This window comes from Ruditapes philippinarum, unplaced genomic scaffold (genome assembly GCF_026571515.1).
Source record: "Ruditapes philippinarum isolate M1 unplaced genomic scaffold, ASM2657151v2 ctg5712_1_1_1_1, whole genome shotgun sequence".
In the NCBI taxonomy this organism is placed as follows: domain Eukaryota; kingdom Metazoa; phylum Mollusca; class Bivalvia; order Venerida; family Veneridae; genus Ruditapes; species Ruditapes philippinarum.
The window spans coordinates 1-18,488 of record NW_026856782.1 but is presented as its reverse complement, the minus strand read 5'-3'; the positions used below and the strand labels follow the sequence as shown (position 1 = coordinate 18,488).

General features: G+C 32.2%; 3 protein-coding genes across 3 annotated transcripts in view; 2 read left to right on the top strand and 1 right to left on the bottom strand.

Moving 5' to 3' along the window:
* The window catches only part of LOC132747695 (uncharacterized), a 30,143-nt gene extending 18,649 nt beyond the window's left edge, over window positions 1-11,494 (top strand). The window contains exon 5 of the mRNA XM_060737185.1: window positions 11,339-11,494. Coding sequence (XP_060593168.1) covers window positions 11,339-11,479 — 141 coding nt within the window. The 3' untranslated portion in view covers window positions 11,480-11,494. The remainder of the gene's footprint in view (window positions 1-11,338) is intronic.
* LOC132747697 (putative HERC2-like protein 3) overlaps window positions 1-17,091 on the bottom strand; it is a 30,012-nt gene extending 12,921 nt beyond the window's left edge. Inside the window, exon 1 of the mRNA XM_060737186.1 lies at window positions 15,484-17,091. Coding sequence (XP_060593169.1) covers window positions 15,484-15,721 — 238 coding nt within the window. The 5' untranslated portion in view covers window positions 15,722-17,091. The remainder of the gene's footprint in view (window positions 1-15,483) is intronic.
* On the top strand, window positions 2,802-8,520 carry LOC132747693 (monocarboxylate transporter 12-like). The gene is made up of 4 exons (XM_060737179.1): window positions 2,802-2,951; window positions 3,522-3,665; window positions 4,668-4,803; window positions 6,266-8,520. The coding sequence occupies exons 1-4, from the start codon at window positions 2,864-2,866 to the stop codon at window positions 6,999-7,001; spliced, it is 1,104 nt and encodes a 367-aa protein (XP_060593162.1). The 5' UTR covers window positions 2,802-2,863; the 3' UTR covers window positions 7,002-8,520.
* Window positions 17,092-18,488: the final 1,397 nt, after the last annotated feature.

The following is an 18,488-nucleotide window of genomic DNA, read 5'->3' as shown; positions in this document are numbered from 1 at the left end:
AGTTGAAGCGTTATATAAATCTACATAATCACGAGTTAATTAGTTATAACCCTTCTATGAAATTATGCATGCTATGTTTGATAAATGCACAGGGACCCAGCACAGTGTTGGGATAGTGTAAGAAAGTAATTTTAAAAAAAATATATTGTATATATAATATATAGACAAGGGGTTGAACTCGCCAAATCGGCCGAATGCCCCTAGTCCAGTATAAGTCAAAATTGCAAAGTCATTCTTGCGTAAATTATATAAAGCTATATATCAAATTGCAGCTGAAATACATCACTAGACGTTGACAATAACATTATTGTCCCCACTTAAAACCGTTTTTTGAACAACAAACCGATATTTCGGGATGAAACATCGTATTTTTTGCTAGGTCGGACAAAACCCGTGCAACCTGTCAACACTGGCGATTTTCTACGTGTAAAAACGCAATTCCAGAACCATGCCATTTACCAACCCCCAATAAATCGATAATACAAAACAAAATAAACAACTTACCGCCCGGAAATTGATTTTAAAATGTTTTATAGCGTCTGTAAACAATTAATTACTGAATGTGAAAATGGGGAAAGTTGTAATCAGCATCCATTGGCCTATCACGTGACCAATTTGAAACGATATTTCATTGGTTGAGTTAAATACAAAAGCCCAGTTGCGATGCGGTCACCAGGGAATTTCGTCCAACAAAACGATGTCTTACAACCGTTGCCGAGTATGTATCATGGCTTAAAAAAAATATTTTGTCGGAAAAGAGAAATAAAAAGAAATGAATGTTTTGCCATAATTGATTGGTTTTGGAACAATTTTCAGCGGTAAGTTGTTTATTTTGTTTTGTTTTATCGATTTATTGCGGGTTGGGGTGATAATGACATGGTCTGGAATTGCCTTTTTTTACACGTAGAAAATCGAGTGTTGACAGGTTGCACGGTTTTGTCCGACCTAGCAAAAATACGATGTTTCATCCGAAATATCGGTTTGTTGTTCAAAAACCCCGGTTTAAAGTGGGACAATAATGTTATTGTCAACGTCTAGTGATGTCATTTAAAGCTGCAATTTTGATATATAGCTTTATATAATTTACGCAAGAATGACTTTGCAATTTTGACTATAACTGGACTAGGGGCATTCGGCCGATTTGGCGAGTTCAACCCCTTGTCTATATATTATATATAAAGTATAATTTTTTTTTTCTAGAATTACTTTTTTACACTATCCCAACACTGTGCCGGGTCCCTTTGGATAAATGAGCGTGCGAATCCGCTGTGTAAAAGAACTATATGAGCAGATACATGTATATCAATACTGTGTTTAGTGTAAGAAAGAAATGGATACATGTTAAAGGTAAGACATATATAACACGCAGTTCTGTCCTTGAGAGAATTGATCTTTTTCAAATGAATACTTTTAAATATGTATATAAATATGTGATTCAATTTATGACTTATTTAATCTAAATGTTTTAGATCCTTTTTAACAACAAAGATAAAGAACATATTTGTAGAAAAAAGATAATTAGGTGGACAAACAATTTATGTAATATTTCCTTCCGTTTTATTGTTAAATATGTTATCATTACAATTTCCTTTCAATCTCCTTAATGAGTCATACTATACTTAGTTTCATTTTTTTCATCTTAGTAAGAAGTTTTAATACTACAATCCATACAGATGATAGAAATCTTTAATTTAAAGGCCCATTATGCCTCGGAAATGAATAATTTTTGCCTTCTTTAGAATGAGCAAACATGAGTTTCAAAATGGGTAAATAATAGTTTATGAGCATATTAGATGCGTATCACAAGAAAAAAGTAGCGCTAAATGAAAAATTATTTCTCATAAAAGTAGTAAAATGTAAACAAAGCAGGAATTTGACTTCTATACAAAATACTAAATCACTGAAACTGTACTTATTGCCAAAAGCAAATGAGGCAAACGATGGTTCAGGTAATTTGCAATTATTTTTTTTAAACTATTGCAGGACAGTAAAATTAAAATGCTTTTGTGGTAATAAATAGAAAAATGGCTGGAGCATAATGGGCCTTTAAGAGTAAAAAAAAACAATAATTCATTAGAGATTTCTGTTTTGATGCACTAGCTGTAACCGTGCACATAAATATATAGAGGTTAAAATTATATTATAGAAGCAAGACGGAATAAATGACGGAAAAGAAATCAATGCCATTAAGAAGGTCAATGGAACAGAAATAAAAAAAAAAACAGAGACGACCAAAATGAGCAAAGAAATAGTGGTGTACCAAAGCGCGAAAGTAAGCTTGTCTTGTGTCAAATAAATATATTTTTACACAGAATTTTATTTTTGCACACGACTTTATATAAACTAGCAAATCATGCGTTTGATAAGATTTTTTTTGTTTCGTAAAATACTCGTCTATAGTTACTGTATTAGCAAAATGGAACAATCCAACAGTAATGTCAGGAACACCAGTGCTAGAAACAGTTTTATGTATTAAATGGTGTCGTTTTTATTCAGCAGGTATAGTCTTTATTTATAGAGTGATATTTCTCGTTGAATATTTATACATTTGGTTGACCTCTAACTTTGGGGTGTGGGGTGGAGGCACCGCACTGGTGCAAAACATATACATGTATTTTACACTTTTGCTCTTACAGCCTTTATTGACTTATGTGCATTGAATACATTGACAGATATGCGGATTCGAGGAGCATCCATAGCTTACAACGATATTCTTGTTTCACTTAGGCTACGAATCAACAGATATACCGTGCGGTTAACATACTGCATAGTGATATTATTTGTTCTTATTTAAGGTTGAATTATTAAAATATGCTGAACTTAGAGGTTACAAATAGCGATAACTAAAACGATAAGAAGAGACATGGCAGTACAAAAAGACGAGAAACGTACCGACGTCGATACAGTCGACCCAGATGTGGATCACGGATATGCCTGGGTTATTTTAGCAGGTATTTCTATGTCAGTAATGTCGGCAATGTTGACCCGTTCCAAAATTATTTTGACTTTTCTTATTCAAAAAGTATATTTTCTTTTTGTTTTTATCAAATGGACTATTTTGTTGTTGTTCTTTTTCTTGTGAATTTTGTTATGATATCAATTTTTTAAAGGTACAGATATGGAACCATTCAAAATATATTGCTAAAAGGAACTTCACTGACATGAGGTCTAAAAGCCTTAAAATATAAAATTCGAATTACATATTACATAAATTAACCGGGTCGCTTAAAACAGAAATATATGTAAAAGATATATACTTATATAGTATAGATTGCAAATTGGATGTTTGTGCTTTAAAATTTTGGACATTTTTCTCAATAAGAATAATTATTCCGAAAAGAAAAAAGAACAAAAAAAGACGGAGTGAATGAATTATCTTAAATTTTGTACACATGTTTTAAACTAGACCTACATCAAATGAAACATTTATCTCGGAAGATTTTTACCAGTGCCGCCATACCCAAAGCAACATCAGTGGAGTACTCTTAAGATGTATTAAACAAAGAAATTTTTCATTACAGGATGTTTCATGATGTATTGCCTTGTTATTGGAACTATCAAGGCTTATGGTATATTGTATACAGAAATGGTGTCTTATTATGGCACAGGATCTGGTAATACAGCTTGGATAGGGAGTATGGTTCTTCTACTAGTATTAGGACTATGTGAGTATGTGTAACTGTCTAACTACCAAGTGAAATCTCTCAGTATTGATAAAGATATACAAAAATATATAATAAAAGATCCACATATAAAATTCTCCAAATCTGAATGGCTTAAACACTTTGTATACGATGCCGATTATACCGTGAAGAACCGAAACTCGCACATATATCTGTATTATATAATATTTCTGCTCTGACTGCAGTTTTAAGTAGTTCTCTGTCTATCTATCTACTCAACACTCGAGTCACAAAGATAAATGTCAGTCCACATTGAGTACATCCAATGACTAAATGTTTTGAATTGATTCTATCTTGTAATCAGGGTCTTTCAATCTGTTTGAAAGACCGTGTTGCCATAAATAATTATATAATCTTGACATAAATGTGCATTGCTTTTGGAGGGATTCTTTATTGTTTAACAATAACTTAATTACGAGTAAATATGAAGTTTTCGGTATCTATCAAATCAACACTCCTGTCATAAAGATAAATGTCAGTCCACATTGAGTAAATGTTTTGAAATTCTTCTATCCGGCAATCAGGGTCTTTCAATCTATTCGAAAGACCCTGCTGCAATGTATAATTAATTTTCACTATGTAACTTAAATAGATTGTTTAAGGTATTGTAAAACAAATCAAAATCCTCCTTTTTATCAATCTTTTTCATGACAACTAAATAAATTATTTATTGTACTCGGTGACCTATAAGTTTTTAATTTTATCTCCTTCCACAGCTCCAGTAGCTAACTCGTTCAGTCGAAAAATTTTATTCCGACGTGTGGCATTTGGGGGTTTACTGTTGTGTCTCGGATATTTTCTGTCGGGATTTGTGCCAAAGATGGAAATCATGTACCTGGCCATGGGAGGGTGCGCAGGTTATAAATGATATTTGTGATAAAATGACTTTCTACTATGATAATGATCAACTTCTGTTTGCTGATCAGAATACAAGACCGCAAAAGATATAATAACTTGAACATTGTTTTTATATTTTTCGTATAGGGCTTGGATATGGTTTGTCGTTTTCACCATGTTCAACTATCATCACTTGTTACTTCAAGAAACATACAGCACTTGCTAACGGAATTGTCGTTTCTGGGAGTGGAATAGGGGCGTTGACATATCCTGCTATTTATAGGTTGTTGTCTTTTGAAATTTTACATGTACTGTCCTAATCATATTACTTAATTAATTATTTGGTATACCGTGTATTATCATAAAAATTTGAAATAGGTTCCTGAAATTTAATTTCACTTTATACGAGGGGTGTTCAAATATGAATGCAAGTTGGTCAATTTTCGGAAGCGCTTAACAAACGGTGTTAAAATAATTATCTCAGTCCTTCAAAATACTCACCACCTTGTGATATACCAAGTTTTAGTCTTTTAATCCAATCTCAAAATATTTTCGAAGTATACTGTTCAAACACTGGAAAATAGCCGAACCGAGATTTTATTGCGTTTGCTATTTTCTTCCAGCAAGGTGTTTTCTGAGCCTCAAAAATAGGAAAATGTCAAAAGGGGGAAGATATGGCGAACAAGGAGGTGAGGAAGCTCGACAACCTTTTCCTGTTTTAGATATTCTCGTGGAATGGCAGCTTTGTTTGACGAAGCATTGTCATAACAACCTGTCACCACTGAGACCAGTAAATATTTGGAATATTTCTTTATTTACGAAGAGCCTTGCCTTTGTAAAACTTGGCATTTACATATTTACCCTAAGGTGCGGCAATTTTGAATAGCAGACCCTTGATTGGTAAAGAAACATATAGCTACTTGTACGTTTTGCTATGCAAGGTATTTGACTGCTATGCAAGGTATTTGACTTCCATTGGTTGCCCATATTTTGTTATGTATCTTTCGCTTGGGCTCATAAATTAAAGTGAACACCAGTGATGATATTTGTGAAAGATCGATTGTTGTATTTAGAGAACTGTTTAACAATTCTTTGGAGATTCTTATCCGAGCAAGTGTTTGCACTTTTGTAAGGAGATGGGGTATCCATCTGGCTCTTATCCTTCTCATTTAAAGTCACGTCTGAGAATTGTATGAGCGGCTCCTACAGACAAACCAACGCATTTAGCTTTATGCTTAGTTGTAAATCTTGCATTAGTAGCAATCAAATCCTTTACTTTTTCAACCATTTTTGGCGAAGTTGCAGTTTTCGGAGGGCGTCCATGAGGTGCATCTTTTACTGAATCCACACCACTTTCAAATTTCATACACCACCGTTTGACACATTATAAAGTCCATTATTCCCATAAACACATGTCTTTTGAATACAGCGGTTCTAGATGTAGGACTGTATTTGGTCAGTGAAAGGAGACCTTAACCCAACCATTTTAGCTAGTATACACGAGTAGATAGAGTTAATCGAGCTATTGTCAAAGCTATACTGAACTGATTTACACATGTATTGTATCAATTGAGAGCTTTCACAACCATCTATGCGATATATGTACAGAGTTCGTGGTTACAAGCTAGATATTGGCCTAGTTGCATTCATATTTGAACAACCATGGTATTTTCTATTTCTCAACTCAAATGCTATAGAAATAAATTGAGTTTGTCCGGAAATTTACATATCCCTATTTATTTCAGTTTCTTTATTAAGAAATACGGCTTACATGGGGCATTCTGGGTAATTGGCGGCATTTTGTTGAATGTCTGCGTAGCTGCATGTGTCTTCAAACAACCTAAGCTTTTATTGAAAGAAAAAGAATCTCAAGAATCAACAGGTGCAAGGAAAGATCTAGAACTGTTATTGAAGAAAGTTAATGATGACCAGAAATCTAAGGACACGCTGACCAATTGTTATGGACTGGATTTTCGCTTTTCCCTATTCAGAAATCCAAGATTTTCAATGTATTGCGTTAGTGTTGTACTTTGTATGAACGGGTATGGAAATACTAGTAACCTCATAATGATACCTGCCTATATCAAAGATGTTGGATATGACACTACGCATGCGGTGTACGGGGTAACAAAAATGGGAGGGTGCGAGGTTGTTGCAAGAATTGCATTTGGCTTAATAGCTGATCGAAACATCATGAAAAGAAAACATATTTTTTTCTTCTTAAGCATGCTCATTGCGCCTGTGTTTAGTTTCATTGCACCTTTCTTCGACATTTTTGTTTTCCTTGGGGTATATGCTGGTGTAATCGGGACGTTTCCAGGATCATTTTGGAGTTTAGTTTCCGTTTTAATAATTGATGTTGTCGGAATGGAAGATTTTGCGCCAGCATTTGGCCTTGTCATGCTTTGTTTAGCGTTTGGTGTTGTTATAAGTCAGCCAGCTGTTGGTACATATTCCTACAACATGTCTTTACGTTCATAAACCTATTTACGTTATACAGAATAATACTTTACAGTAATTTCATTTAAAGTAACGTAACCATCAAATATAGTTACGCTTACCATTTTAGATTTAAGCAAAGGAAGGTGGTATATCATATTTTCAACAATAATTGATCAACATAAATATTATTAATAACATCTAGTACTAAATGAATTCTTTCTCACAGTAAGATCTAAATTATTTTTTCACATGCACATATTTCTTGTTATATGCAACAAAGCAATGCATATTGTAGAAGTGCATTTTAAAGGTTTCGAAATGGTGAATGTTTCATAAAAGATGTCCTACAAATTAGAACCAGATATTCTTTGTTTCATTGAGTTAACAAAACATAATATTCTGAAGAACGCCATGGTTTTGACACTTATTTAGGGTCTGTAATAGAAATCTTTGTCTGAAATTACTTATATCCTACAAAAAACTTTAATCATTCTTAATTACAGGGTGGCTGAAAGATTACACGGGTAACTAGCATGCATCCTTGATATCAACTGGTTGACTATTTTTTATTAGCTGGCCTTCTGATTTCAATTGAACATTATATTATACGATTTTTCAAGAAACAACCAGTACCAACAGTTGATATAACCATAGTTACCGAATTTCCTCTTAAAAATAACCAAACAATAAAACCAGCAGACGACACGAATTCTTTACTGGATGAAAATGGTGACATCGTCACATCATCAAGAATAGGTAGGACTTATACACCTTATGACACAGAACAATATCAATCAAATAAACAGGATTTGCAAGTTCCAGTTGTCGATGCCAACGATGTTTAATGTGTCATTACAGTCAAAATAAAGCCCACTTGTCTGTAAAGGCCAATTTCCGTCTTTCCATTTGCTGGCCTTTGTTCACAGGTTTAACTGTGTATACTTGGAGAGTTATCTCAAAATATAGACGCTACCTCTTATTTGTGAAGGCAGGCGTAGAAGCAGTTGATATGCTGAACAGCTGAGTTTTGTGTACAGAATACTAAAACACAGCTCCAAGTAGTTATGAATTGGCATCAGTGTTTTTGTAGCAAAAGAGAACAAATGGGATTGATGAAGTGTACGGATTTTAACTTAAAAATCAAATTATCATATATCAATCAAGTTTGTAAAAACAAAATGGTTCATTGAAATTTGAGATTAATAACAATATTCTAATTATATTATGAAACTTAACAGCTCTAATAATGCTTTATTCTGACATCTGTTCTTTTCGAACTGTATTGTCCATAGTTTGGAACCTATTGTCCTGGAATCTCAGGGAGTTTATCATCATCCTATCTCAAAATCATTCTTTTAAACTTCAACACTATATTTGATTTATAAAATAAACATGTGTGTTTTAAAATGTTTGGGCCAGTAACAGGGGGACAATAATCAAAACAAAGTATGCTTTGTTTTGATCAAGTTTTTCATTTTATTATGACTCGTTTTTAACAAATATCATTTGTGCAATTAATGACGCAAATTTGCTATTCAAATAAAATGTGATAACTTTATTTGTTATTATTTATTATAATATCTTTATTAGTAACATTTTTCACGTGTTTGCAAAACATATGATAAAATGCAGCCAAAAGATTTAATCGACAAAAATGATTATGTGCTTCATTTAAAGAAAAATGGGCATGAAAAAAGGATCTAATCAGAATATAATCGTTTAAATTAGACCAGTATATGAACATCTTTAGTATGGTATATTTAAAGTAATGTTATATGGATCATAATGAATGTATTCCTTGCTTATATACTATTTGCCTTTGGTTTATATACTCCTCGCCATTGGTTAATATAATCATTGCCTTTGGTTTATATAATCCTTGCCTTTTGTTCAAATAATCATTGCCTTTCGTTTATATAATCCTTGCCTTTGGTTTATATAATCTTTGCCTTTCATTTTAATAATCCTTGCCTTTGGTTTATATAATCCTTGCCTTTCATTTAAATAATCCTTGCCTATGGCTTATATAATCCTTGCATTTGCTTAATATAATCCTCGTCTGGTGGCTCGAGGTTATGGTAAAACATGCAAAGGATACATATATACGACCATATAATCTGTATAATGTTTTTGATACAAATATTGAATACTTGTATTTGAATTTCTTTGATAAACAAATGCAGTCCCGTAAGACAGTGTACTTGACTATTCTAAGTGCTTGACAGTAAGATAATCGAGCTAAAGATAAGTCAGGTATATAGATTACATAAATGTCATGGTTATCAAATGAAAATCGATGTTACAAACAGGCAGAATCACAAGATATTAACATTTTGAGATATTGAACCATTCTAGAACTGCCAATGGCATTCTAGAAATTCGATCTACACAATGTATAATACCTGGTAAAGTTTGTATCTTTTAAAAATGCGTTCAGTTAAAATATTGCAGAAACACTTGAACACCTTCTATCAAAGAGAACATCTAGACCTTTAACAGTTGAATTGAAAGTATAAGCTTATGACGATGAATTCAATAATTAAGATATTTTATCCACACAATCACCCAAAGCTGTAAACATCAATGCAATTTGTATTTTAAGTATCAAATCCATAAAGACATAAGGCAGGCAAGCATTATATTTTTGTGAAGGTCAGGGTAAAGGTGTAATGTTTCCTTATTCAAAGGTTTGTTTAATATCAATGATTTGTACATATTATCTCGAAGAATATAATTTATTTCATGTCTACATTATATAAACTATGGAGACTGATTTGTAATACTTTTGCACGTCGCTTTGTCGTCCTGTCGCTAGCGAAGAAACACGACAAAAGGTGCGTTGCCTTGCGGTGTGTTTTCGAAATGACACAGTGTCGATTGACTCAAATAAAAGAACGATAATCCGCAGTTTGGCACTCTAGCGGCGCCAAGACGATAAGGCAATAACGATATTTGTTGTGTTTTCACAAGCGACAACTCAACGCTCAGAAATGTAACAAATCAGCCGCCCTAATCAATAGATGAATAAACAAATTATCGTATCTCTGGCAAATTTAAATCTAATCACTCTGTATTCTGCTTTTTATTTTTTCATCACTACATCACATTTTAATACATTTTTGTCTTTTAAAAAGTTAAAATAGGGCATAACACCAAATATATTACTTTCAGAATTATGCCACTTACCTTGTCATAATATTAGGAAAATATTCCAAGTTTTTATGGTTATACTTGATAACTTTTAAAATGTTTGAATAATGAACTACATTAAATTGTTTGCACAACGACAATGTCAACGACGCCACAGCGATCATGATAGTTTGACTAAATTTCAGGTTTCAGTGTGTTTTATAGCATAATTATGTATGTTTTAGTGACAAACACGAAGCGAAAATGATCAACGGTCAGCCAGTCTCCTCGGAATAAAACAATTCCAATCGTATGACCGCATAAATTTAAGTCAATTTATTAATAAGTATTTTAATACTAAAATAACCACTATTAGACTACAAACATGTTTTAAAAAATCAATCAAAGACAAAATAATCACGGTAAGTACAATATAGTGCTTAAAAGGCTATAAGACTTATTAGGGTTACATATTTGCAAACAAACTTCTTGTAAAATTGAATGAATAAATATAAAATAGTAAAATGTAAGTTATCAGTTATTTACATGTAAAGATATTATAAATATGCACAACCCAAATTTTGATAAAATGCGATTTGTAAAGATGATTTGTTCATATTGCACTAATGTAGAAATTATAAAATAAAAAAGCAAAAGTTACTAGAGTTATGGTATTTGTCAAACAAAAGATTCCAAATTTAAACAGAATACCCATCATTTGTCGTAGAAATAGTAAAAGTGAACTTTCCTGTTTTATAGATTTTATAGATGCCTGTGTTCGATTACTGAAATCTTTATTGATTTTATTTTCCTAAAAATAAAAACAGATTTTCAGGAATTCATCAATATATATGAATTATTATGAAGTAATACAATCCCAACACTTAGCTTATACATGTGTATAGTTATATGAATAATGATTTTTTTTATTTTTGTCACCAACTGTTGTCATGCTCAGAAAACCTGTCTAACAATCAGTTAATGAGCGATTTAAAAGCTACAAATGTCTGCAATAACATGGAACAGATACGGACGTTTAAGATGGTGAATATATCATATGTACTAAAATATAAATTTGACATTGGTCATGGTCAATGTTATTCTTGCAATATACAAATGTATATCACATGATTCACATCATATTGACAAGCTAAAATGTCAACCTTTTTTCCATTCACTTACACTTTACACATTAATTATGATAACATATACAACTATTTTTTATCATATGTAATTGTCCATATAAGGGAAAGTTTGGTGTATACAACAACTGGGTGCAGGTCAACTTAGATCCGTCTTATATTGGCTACACAGCCTATAAAAAGATTATCGATGATGCTTTTGACCATGGCAAGATCAGCAAAGAGAAAGCGCTGCAAGCTTACTAAGAAAGCATGAAGGGAGAAGTGGATTTATTCAACTCTGTGTAAAGTTTATATGTATTCATAATAATAAAATCAAATATTATTCACATGTTTCGCAACTCAACACATTATCCTGACAGAAGTATGGTTAAATAACACTCGAATTTCACGAGGTTTGCAAGAGACAAATGTCACACATTTCTTATTTTATCTTTAAGAATGAAAGCAAAGAGTCTCCAAACTATATTGCATCTAAACAAGGAACAATGATTGAAAACGCTAAAACTAAAAACACTTTAACTGTAGCGAATCGTTATACACTATTATATGCTGTCATAGTCTGAACCTTTCACTGTAGAATAAATGAACTTTACATACAACGTACGTAAATCATGATTAATTGAAAAAAGATATTTGAGATATTTAATTGGACTTTATGTTAACAATAAACACATTACAGCTTATTGACACACTCGTGTATAAGATGTTGTGTAATTTTCGAGTTGTTCTTAAGGATTTCCAGGTGTCTGAATTATTATTGTGCAAGTTACTTTCGTCCAAAATGATCGAGTTTAAAAAATAATTTGATGTAAGGTGTTTATGCATGTTCACGTTACATTTTACACCTCAGACTGTCTTTAGGCTAATCGGACTGTCTTAAGGCTAAACAGACTGTCTGTAGGCTAATCAGACTGTCTGTAGGCGCCTCAGGCTATCTTAAGGCTCTTCAGAGAGTCTTTATGCTTCTCATACTGTCTTTAGGCACCTCAGACTGTCTTTAGGCTAATCGGACTGTCTTTAGGCTGATCAGACTGTCTGTAGGCGCCTCAGGCTATCTTAAGGCTCTTCAGAGAGTCTTTTTGCTTCTCATACTGTCTTTAGGCACCTCAGACTGTCTTTAGGCTAATCGGACTGTCTTTAGGCTAATTAGACTGTCTGTAGGCGCCTCAGGCTATCTTAAGGCTCCCCAGAGAGTCTTTAGGCTCCTCATACTTTAAGCTCGGGGTCCTCTAAGTACAATTGTTACTTGATGACAATAGCTTTATTAGTATGTCTTTGATTTTAAAGTCATGCCTCTTTTTGTCTATAGGCTCCTCATTCTTTAGGTACCTCAGACTGTCTTTAGGCTCCTCAGAGAGTCTTTAGGCTTCTCATACTGTCTTTAGGCACGTCAGTCAGTATTAAGGCTAATCAGAGAGTATTTAGACTTCTCATACTGTCTTTAGGCACATCATACCATAAGCTCAGGGTCCTCTAAGTGCAATTCTTACTTGATGACAATAGCTTTATTAGTTCGTCCTTGATTTTTAAGTCATGTCTCTTTTTTCAGACCTAGACATTAAAATATGGTGTCGTCAATGTTACTTTGAAAGAAGAATGCATCAACTTGTAAGATATGAAATGCGGTGAACAAATGACAACATTGTCAGGACCTAAGAAAGCTTCATTTTGATAATAACATCCTTTTCACTTCTAAATAGAGCTATGTTTTCATTTTCATGCTGTTAGTTTTAATATATTAACTTAGTTTCACCAATCGGTGTGTTTATTTACCCTCATTCTTTACCATTTGTACTTTTTGCTTAACTCTGTTAATTCTATATTATTATCTTTGTACTTTTTATTGCCAATACATGTATATATGAACTACTTTATACATTTCATTTGCTTATCTCTTTGATATACATTTTGGGACTGCATATGCAAACAATTTACAACAATTGCTTGGACTATTTTTGAAGTATATTTAAAGGAGTAATTCTTGACATGACTGCTTACTAGTATATTGTTTATATTTTTGTGTATAATTTGATGACGGTCTGGACCAATTACGAAAATGCTCTTATCTCTTTTTACTCCAATCGGACAAGTTACCGCACAAAAACAATGATGTTTCGTTTTTATTCCGAGTATATTTCTACATAATTCTTTTCAGATTTGTCCGTTTGAAATGTCCTAGTTGGTCTTTGTAACGAATTTTGAATTTTATGCTTTAGGCTCATGGGTCTTCTTTGATACTTGTCAATGAGGATATGTTGTTAATTCAATAAACACTTTGCTTGTATACATCGTATTCAAAAATGTTTGAAAAAGTTTAAATTTGTACTAATTAATGTATCATTTAAATACGATCTTTAAAAAAAATGCAAATTATATGACTATGCCATGACTTATTAAACATTACAATTTTTAGTGAGAATACAGTGAATTCTTAGCAACCATACTTTTAATGATTGTTTCCTAAGATCAAGGTTCTTTGTGCATCTAAAATATAAAGTGTTCGTTGTTCGTACACAGATCGTCAGTGTTAAATTGTTAACAATAATAATACCGTTTATATTATGACAAGTGTAGATTTATTGATAATAAAAATCGAACACATTATGACAAGTGTAGATTAATCGAACATAAAACCGTATACATAATGACAAGTGTAGATTAATCGAACATAAAACCGTTTATATTATGACAAGTGTAGATTTATTGATCACAAAACCGTATACATTATGACCAGTGTAGATTAATCGAACATAAAACTGTATATATCTATATCATAACAAGTGCAGATTAATTGAACATTTAACCCATAAATTATGACAAGTTTAAATGGATGAACACTTCACAAACATTTTCATACGGCTTTTTTTTATTTTCTGTTTTCATGCGGATATTGACTTAAGCAACAATTTTGTATTAATGTATTTAGTCTTATTGTTGTCAACAGAGTTTCTAAATGATTTCCAGGTCATGCGAGTCTTCTTGTCCAATGCAGTAACTATCCATATATCCATTATCCCATTTTACGATTGCCAGGCCGCTCTGATTAAATCCTATGACCTTGCCTGGTCGCCCACCGTCCTGAAAATATATCGATATTTTTTTTATTGATAATCGATATTTTAAGTACATTATGTATAACTTACGATGATTGAACAAGTTAAGCAAATTATTACTTTTACAGAAAAAAAAACACACAAATTTATTTAAAAAATAATACAACTCATTTGAATCATTTACAGGTACATACTACCAAAATTACCTGGTTCGAGCGTTTACAGTCAGGGCTTCGACGAACTCGCACACCAACACCATAATGTTTCTGTTTCTGTTCTGGAAATGAAAACCAACCAAACATAATCTTACGCAACAATTTTACAAAATGTATTTCAAATTCCGCTACACAAAATGCTCATAATGTTGTTGACAATTCTAGAAGATTTGGCTGATTTATATCATTGTGTGAATAAGATCAATATTTAAAAGAAACATATGAATTTTGTCCATAAAATAGCCATTTACAATTTTTCTAAAACTTGTCTGTTTTCCGCTTATATTTTGTTCATGCTTTTATGTTGAATACACGTACACATCCTCAATTCAATTCCGATAATTTTCATTTTCATGTAAATTTACTGCATTTTACGAGGTTGATTTTTTTTATAAATTATCATCAATATCTGTATGTTGGTTCAAAATATGTTGATACTTTCTAGTTCTAATTCCATGAAACGATATGCATATTGAATTAACGAACATGTCATCTAACATAAGCATACACATTAACTTTAAATAACACATTGATGATGTGGATTTAGCCCTAATACTATCTCAAAATTGTTTTGATATTGTTTTGCGCTATGATTTACAGTGATCGTTCCATTTTACTTGATCAATTTTAGATTGATACTGCCTTGACAATATTCAAAGGAAACGAAACTTCATATAATTATCGTCATCCCTTTAATTAGACATATAACCATTTATATAATTATGTTACAAAGACCGCACTAAAACCAAAAATCCATTGAAAGGAAATCCTCGAAATAGAGTCATTTTTAATAAAATAATATATGTTTCACATATGTGATTCAAAACGTTTTATCTTCGTTATAATTAAACATTAAACATTCACTGACTAATTGTATGACAGGTTAGTCTGAAATAAATGTAATCAGATATTTTAATTGAGCAACATTGATTAATAGAAACGTACGATATCATGGAAAGAAACTAGGAAACATATATACTTATGCCTAGTTGATGGGGAATCCGTCTTGCATTTATCTTCAGTCTTTCTAATGGATCTGTAAATTTCAGAAGCCATGCCATATGTTCATTACGGACAAACTTGACCCCTTTCAGAACGTTTTCTTTTGATGTGTTTTCAAGCATCGTTTCTATGTCGTCATGACTAGACTTACAATTCACTGCATTTATAACTAATGCATCCCCGCGATGTAACTTGGTGTTGAGCATCTGTTTCATCTCCACAAGCTCTGAAGTTAGCGAGTAAAAACATTTTTAAGGTTTTTCCGAATATCTGTGTTTTTCTTTCTCAGTTCCTTTATTTCTAATAGGATTTTAGCCTCACCTTCATCTAAACATTTATTTATCTCCTTTCTAAATTCACGGATTTCTTTAAGAGCTTTTTCATTCATCTATTTAACTTCGTCTCTTCTCTTTCCAAGCTCGTGTTCATAAGTTGTTATCTTTTATCCAATGTCTTCAACTCTTTTTGCAATAGTTTTATATATATTTCCCTCTTTAAATGTTTTCGACAAGTCGTTGATATATTCAGGTTTGCAGGTCGTATGATCTAATACTATACAATCACCACATCCGACGGCAATAAAATTTGATGATTTCATTCTTGTGTTTTTCACATCTGGTGACATCTTCAGATACACCTCCTAATGAAAGGTTTGAAAACTCTTCAAGAGAAAGCAACACGTGGTTTCTTGTATGTTTGCTTTTTAAATGATGACGGAAGCATGTGATACACATATATTCCTTGCATTCCCGGCATGCCCCATTTGCAGATGTTATCGAACATTCAACTTCGCAAGGTTCACAATACAAAATAGATGTCTTTTCTTTCCTTCCTGTAACTTCCATTTTGGTTGTTTTTTCCCTCATCTGAGACTCATTTAACAGTTATTATGACGTTTTCAACAGTACATCTTCAACAAAACCATGTGATTAAAGTCCATACTTTGTAGATAACTCCAACTTTAACAATTGCAATAATAACCTTATCTGAATACAAAACACCCCACTTTTTATTTGGGTCAATATCCTTTATCTCGCAGTTTAATTTTGATGGATATTTTGAAAATGGGTCTATTGATTTCTTTTACCATATTAAAGCAGAATGCCTTCAGATTCATGATAATTTCTAACGAAAATGTATTCAAAAGTAAAATATTATGAGGTGAGTAAAGAACGTAATTTACACATTGAAAAAATGACAATTACTATCCACGTTAATTATGATAATTAAATGAGGTTTAAATATGCTAAAAATACAGAAGGGACATTTCGAACTTCATGAATTCCCGATTACATCTTTATAAATTGACGATCTTATCTTCACGAATTCAAAATTCCAACTTCACGAATTCAACATCGTGACATCGCGATTTCAGCTTTATGACTTCTTAATTTCAACTTAACGAATTTATGAAGCTAAAATCGGGAATTCGTGAATTCGTATTTTGAAAACGGGAATTCAATAAGTTGAAATTGTGAATTCACGAAGATGAAATCGGGAAGTTATGAAGTTGAAATGTCCCATCGGTAGATCGTAAGATATTGCCCTTACTGCGTTAGTCACGCAGTAAAACTAGGATGATAAATACTGCACAATCAGTCGTTAATCATGCATGAAAATTATTACTTGAAATTTGAATTGTTGAGTTTTCTTTTATTTATTTTTTTGAATTATTTTGGCTCATCTGGAGGCATGCAACTTTAAGGATGAAAGGATTCTATTTATTTCCACAAAAATTCCAAATAAATGTGTATTTTGTTTTTAATATTGAACAATTTGTGCATGAACAACAACATATTTTGCTTCATTTATAAAATTCTTCATTTTTTGCATCCTATTGTTTTATTACATTATCATAAAAGGTAAAGAGTCCCGTACATGCCGTACATATATGTATATTACAGTAAAATGAACATTTCACAATGACTATATGTTAAGTATCTGCTTACTTTGCATTGACTCAAAACTTTATCAGAAATGATTGAGGATTTAAATCCAAATTTTGGTATGAACATTTGTCAATAAAGTAGTTCGCAAATAATTTATTACATGGAATAACTAGGAATGTGTAGTAGTTTCATAAAAACTCTAGTCATAAGTGCCATAAAATAACTGATTCGTAAAATATATTTTGCCTACATAATGAATGTTTTCATTTGTGGACAAAGAAGGAGGTTGTTAGATTATGGAAAGGGTTTGTCGATGAGGTGGTGGATAAAAAATTGTTTGGAGATAAACAAATTGTAATATTGAACATACAAAACTGTAATGAACAAGCATATATGACATATAACTTAATTTATTGCAAAATAAATGTTTTTATGGTCACTTACAAGCTTGATGGTGGGTTTCATTAGGTCTTTAGTCATAGGTCGAAATATATTGGGTTCGAAAAAGCCGTACTAGTAAGTACACTAAGGTTATCGTTATGAGTAAGTACAATGTGATAATTGATGCTGTTTAAGTCCGCCATTTTAGAAGAAGAAATAATTCATAACAATTTTCAATAAATTGCTTTTATACACGGTAATTATACTTTGTTTGATCGCTCATTAGTCCAGGAAGGTTACAACTTATCCGGCAATAGCTAACAATGTAGGAATGTTTGCCACAGTTTGGTAATTAAATTTGACTGTCTTTGTTTTCACATTTTTGTAGACAAAGGAATCTGTGTCTACAGTACGTTTTGCGATTGGATTACTGCATAATGTGTATAAAAACACCGGTGGATGATTAACTCTTCAATTCTATGTTAGTAAAATGTCTATACTAATATTAGGAACATCTCATATACACTGGTTGGAACGATTTCTTCGACAAAAGGGTAACAATAACAAATCTTTAACGTTGGTGGCGATGCTAGCCCCGCCCTGCTAGCCCGGCCCCAGATGTTACATTTCCGAAGTATAAATGGAGGAAAGATTTACAATAAACACAACGTTAACTGTTGAGAACTGAGTGTATCAGAACTGCATCCAAAAA

Coding starts and splice junctions, on each gene's coding strand:
- LOC132747693 (XM_060737179.1), top strand. CDS start 2,864: ATGGCAGTACAAAAAGACGAGAAACGTACCGACGTCGATACAGTCGAC. Junction 2,952..3,521: donor TGCCTGGGTTATTTTAGCAG/GTATTTCTATGT, acceptor TTTTCATTACAG/GATGTTTCATGATGTATTGC. Junction 4,804..6,265: donor ACATATCCTGCTATTTATAG/GTTGTTGTCTTT, acceptor TATTTATTTCAG/TTTCTTTATTAAGAAATACG.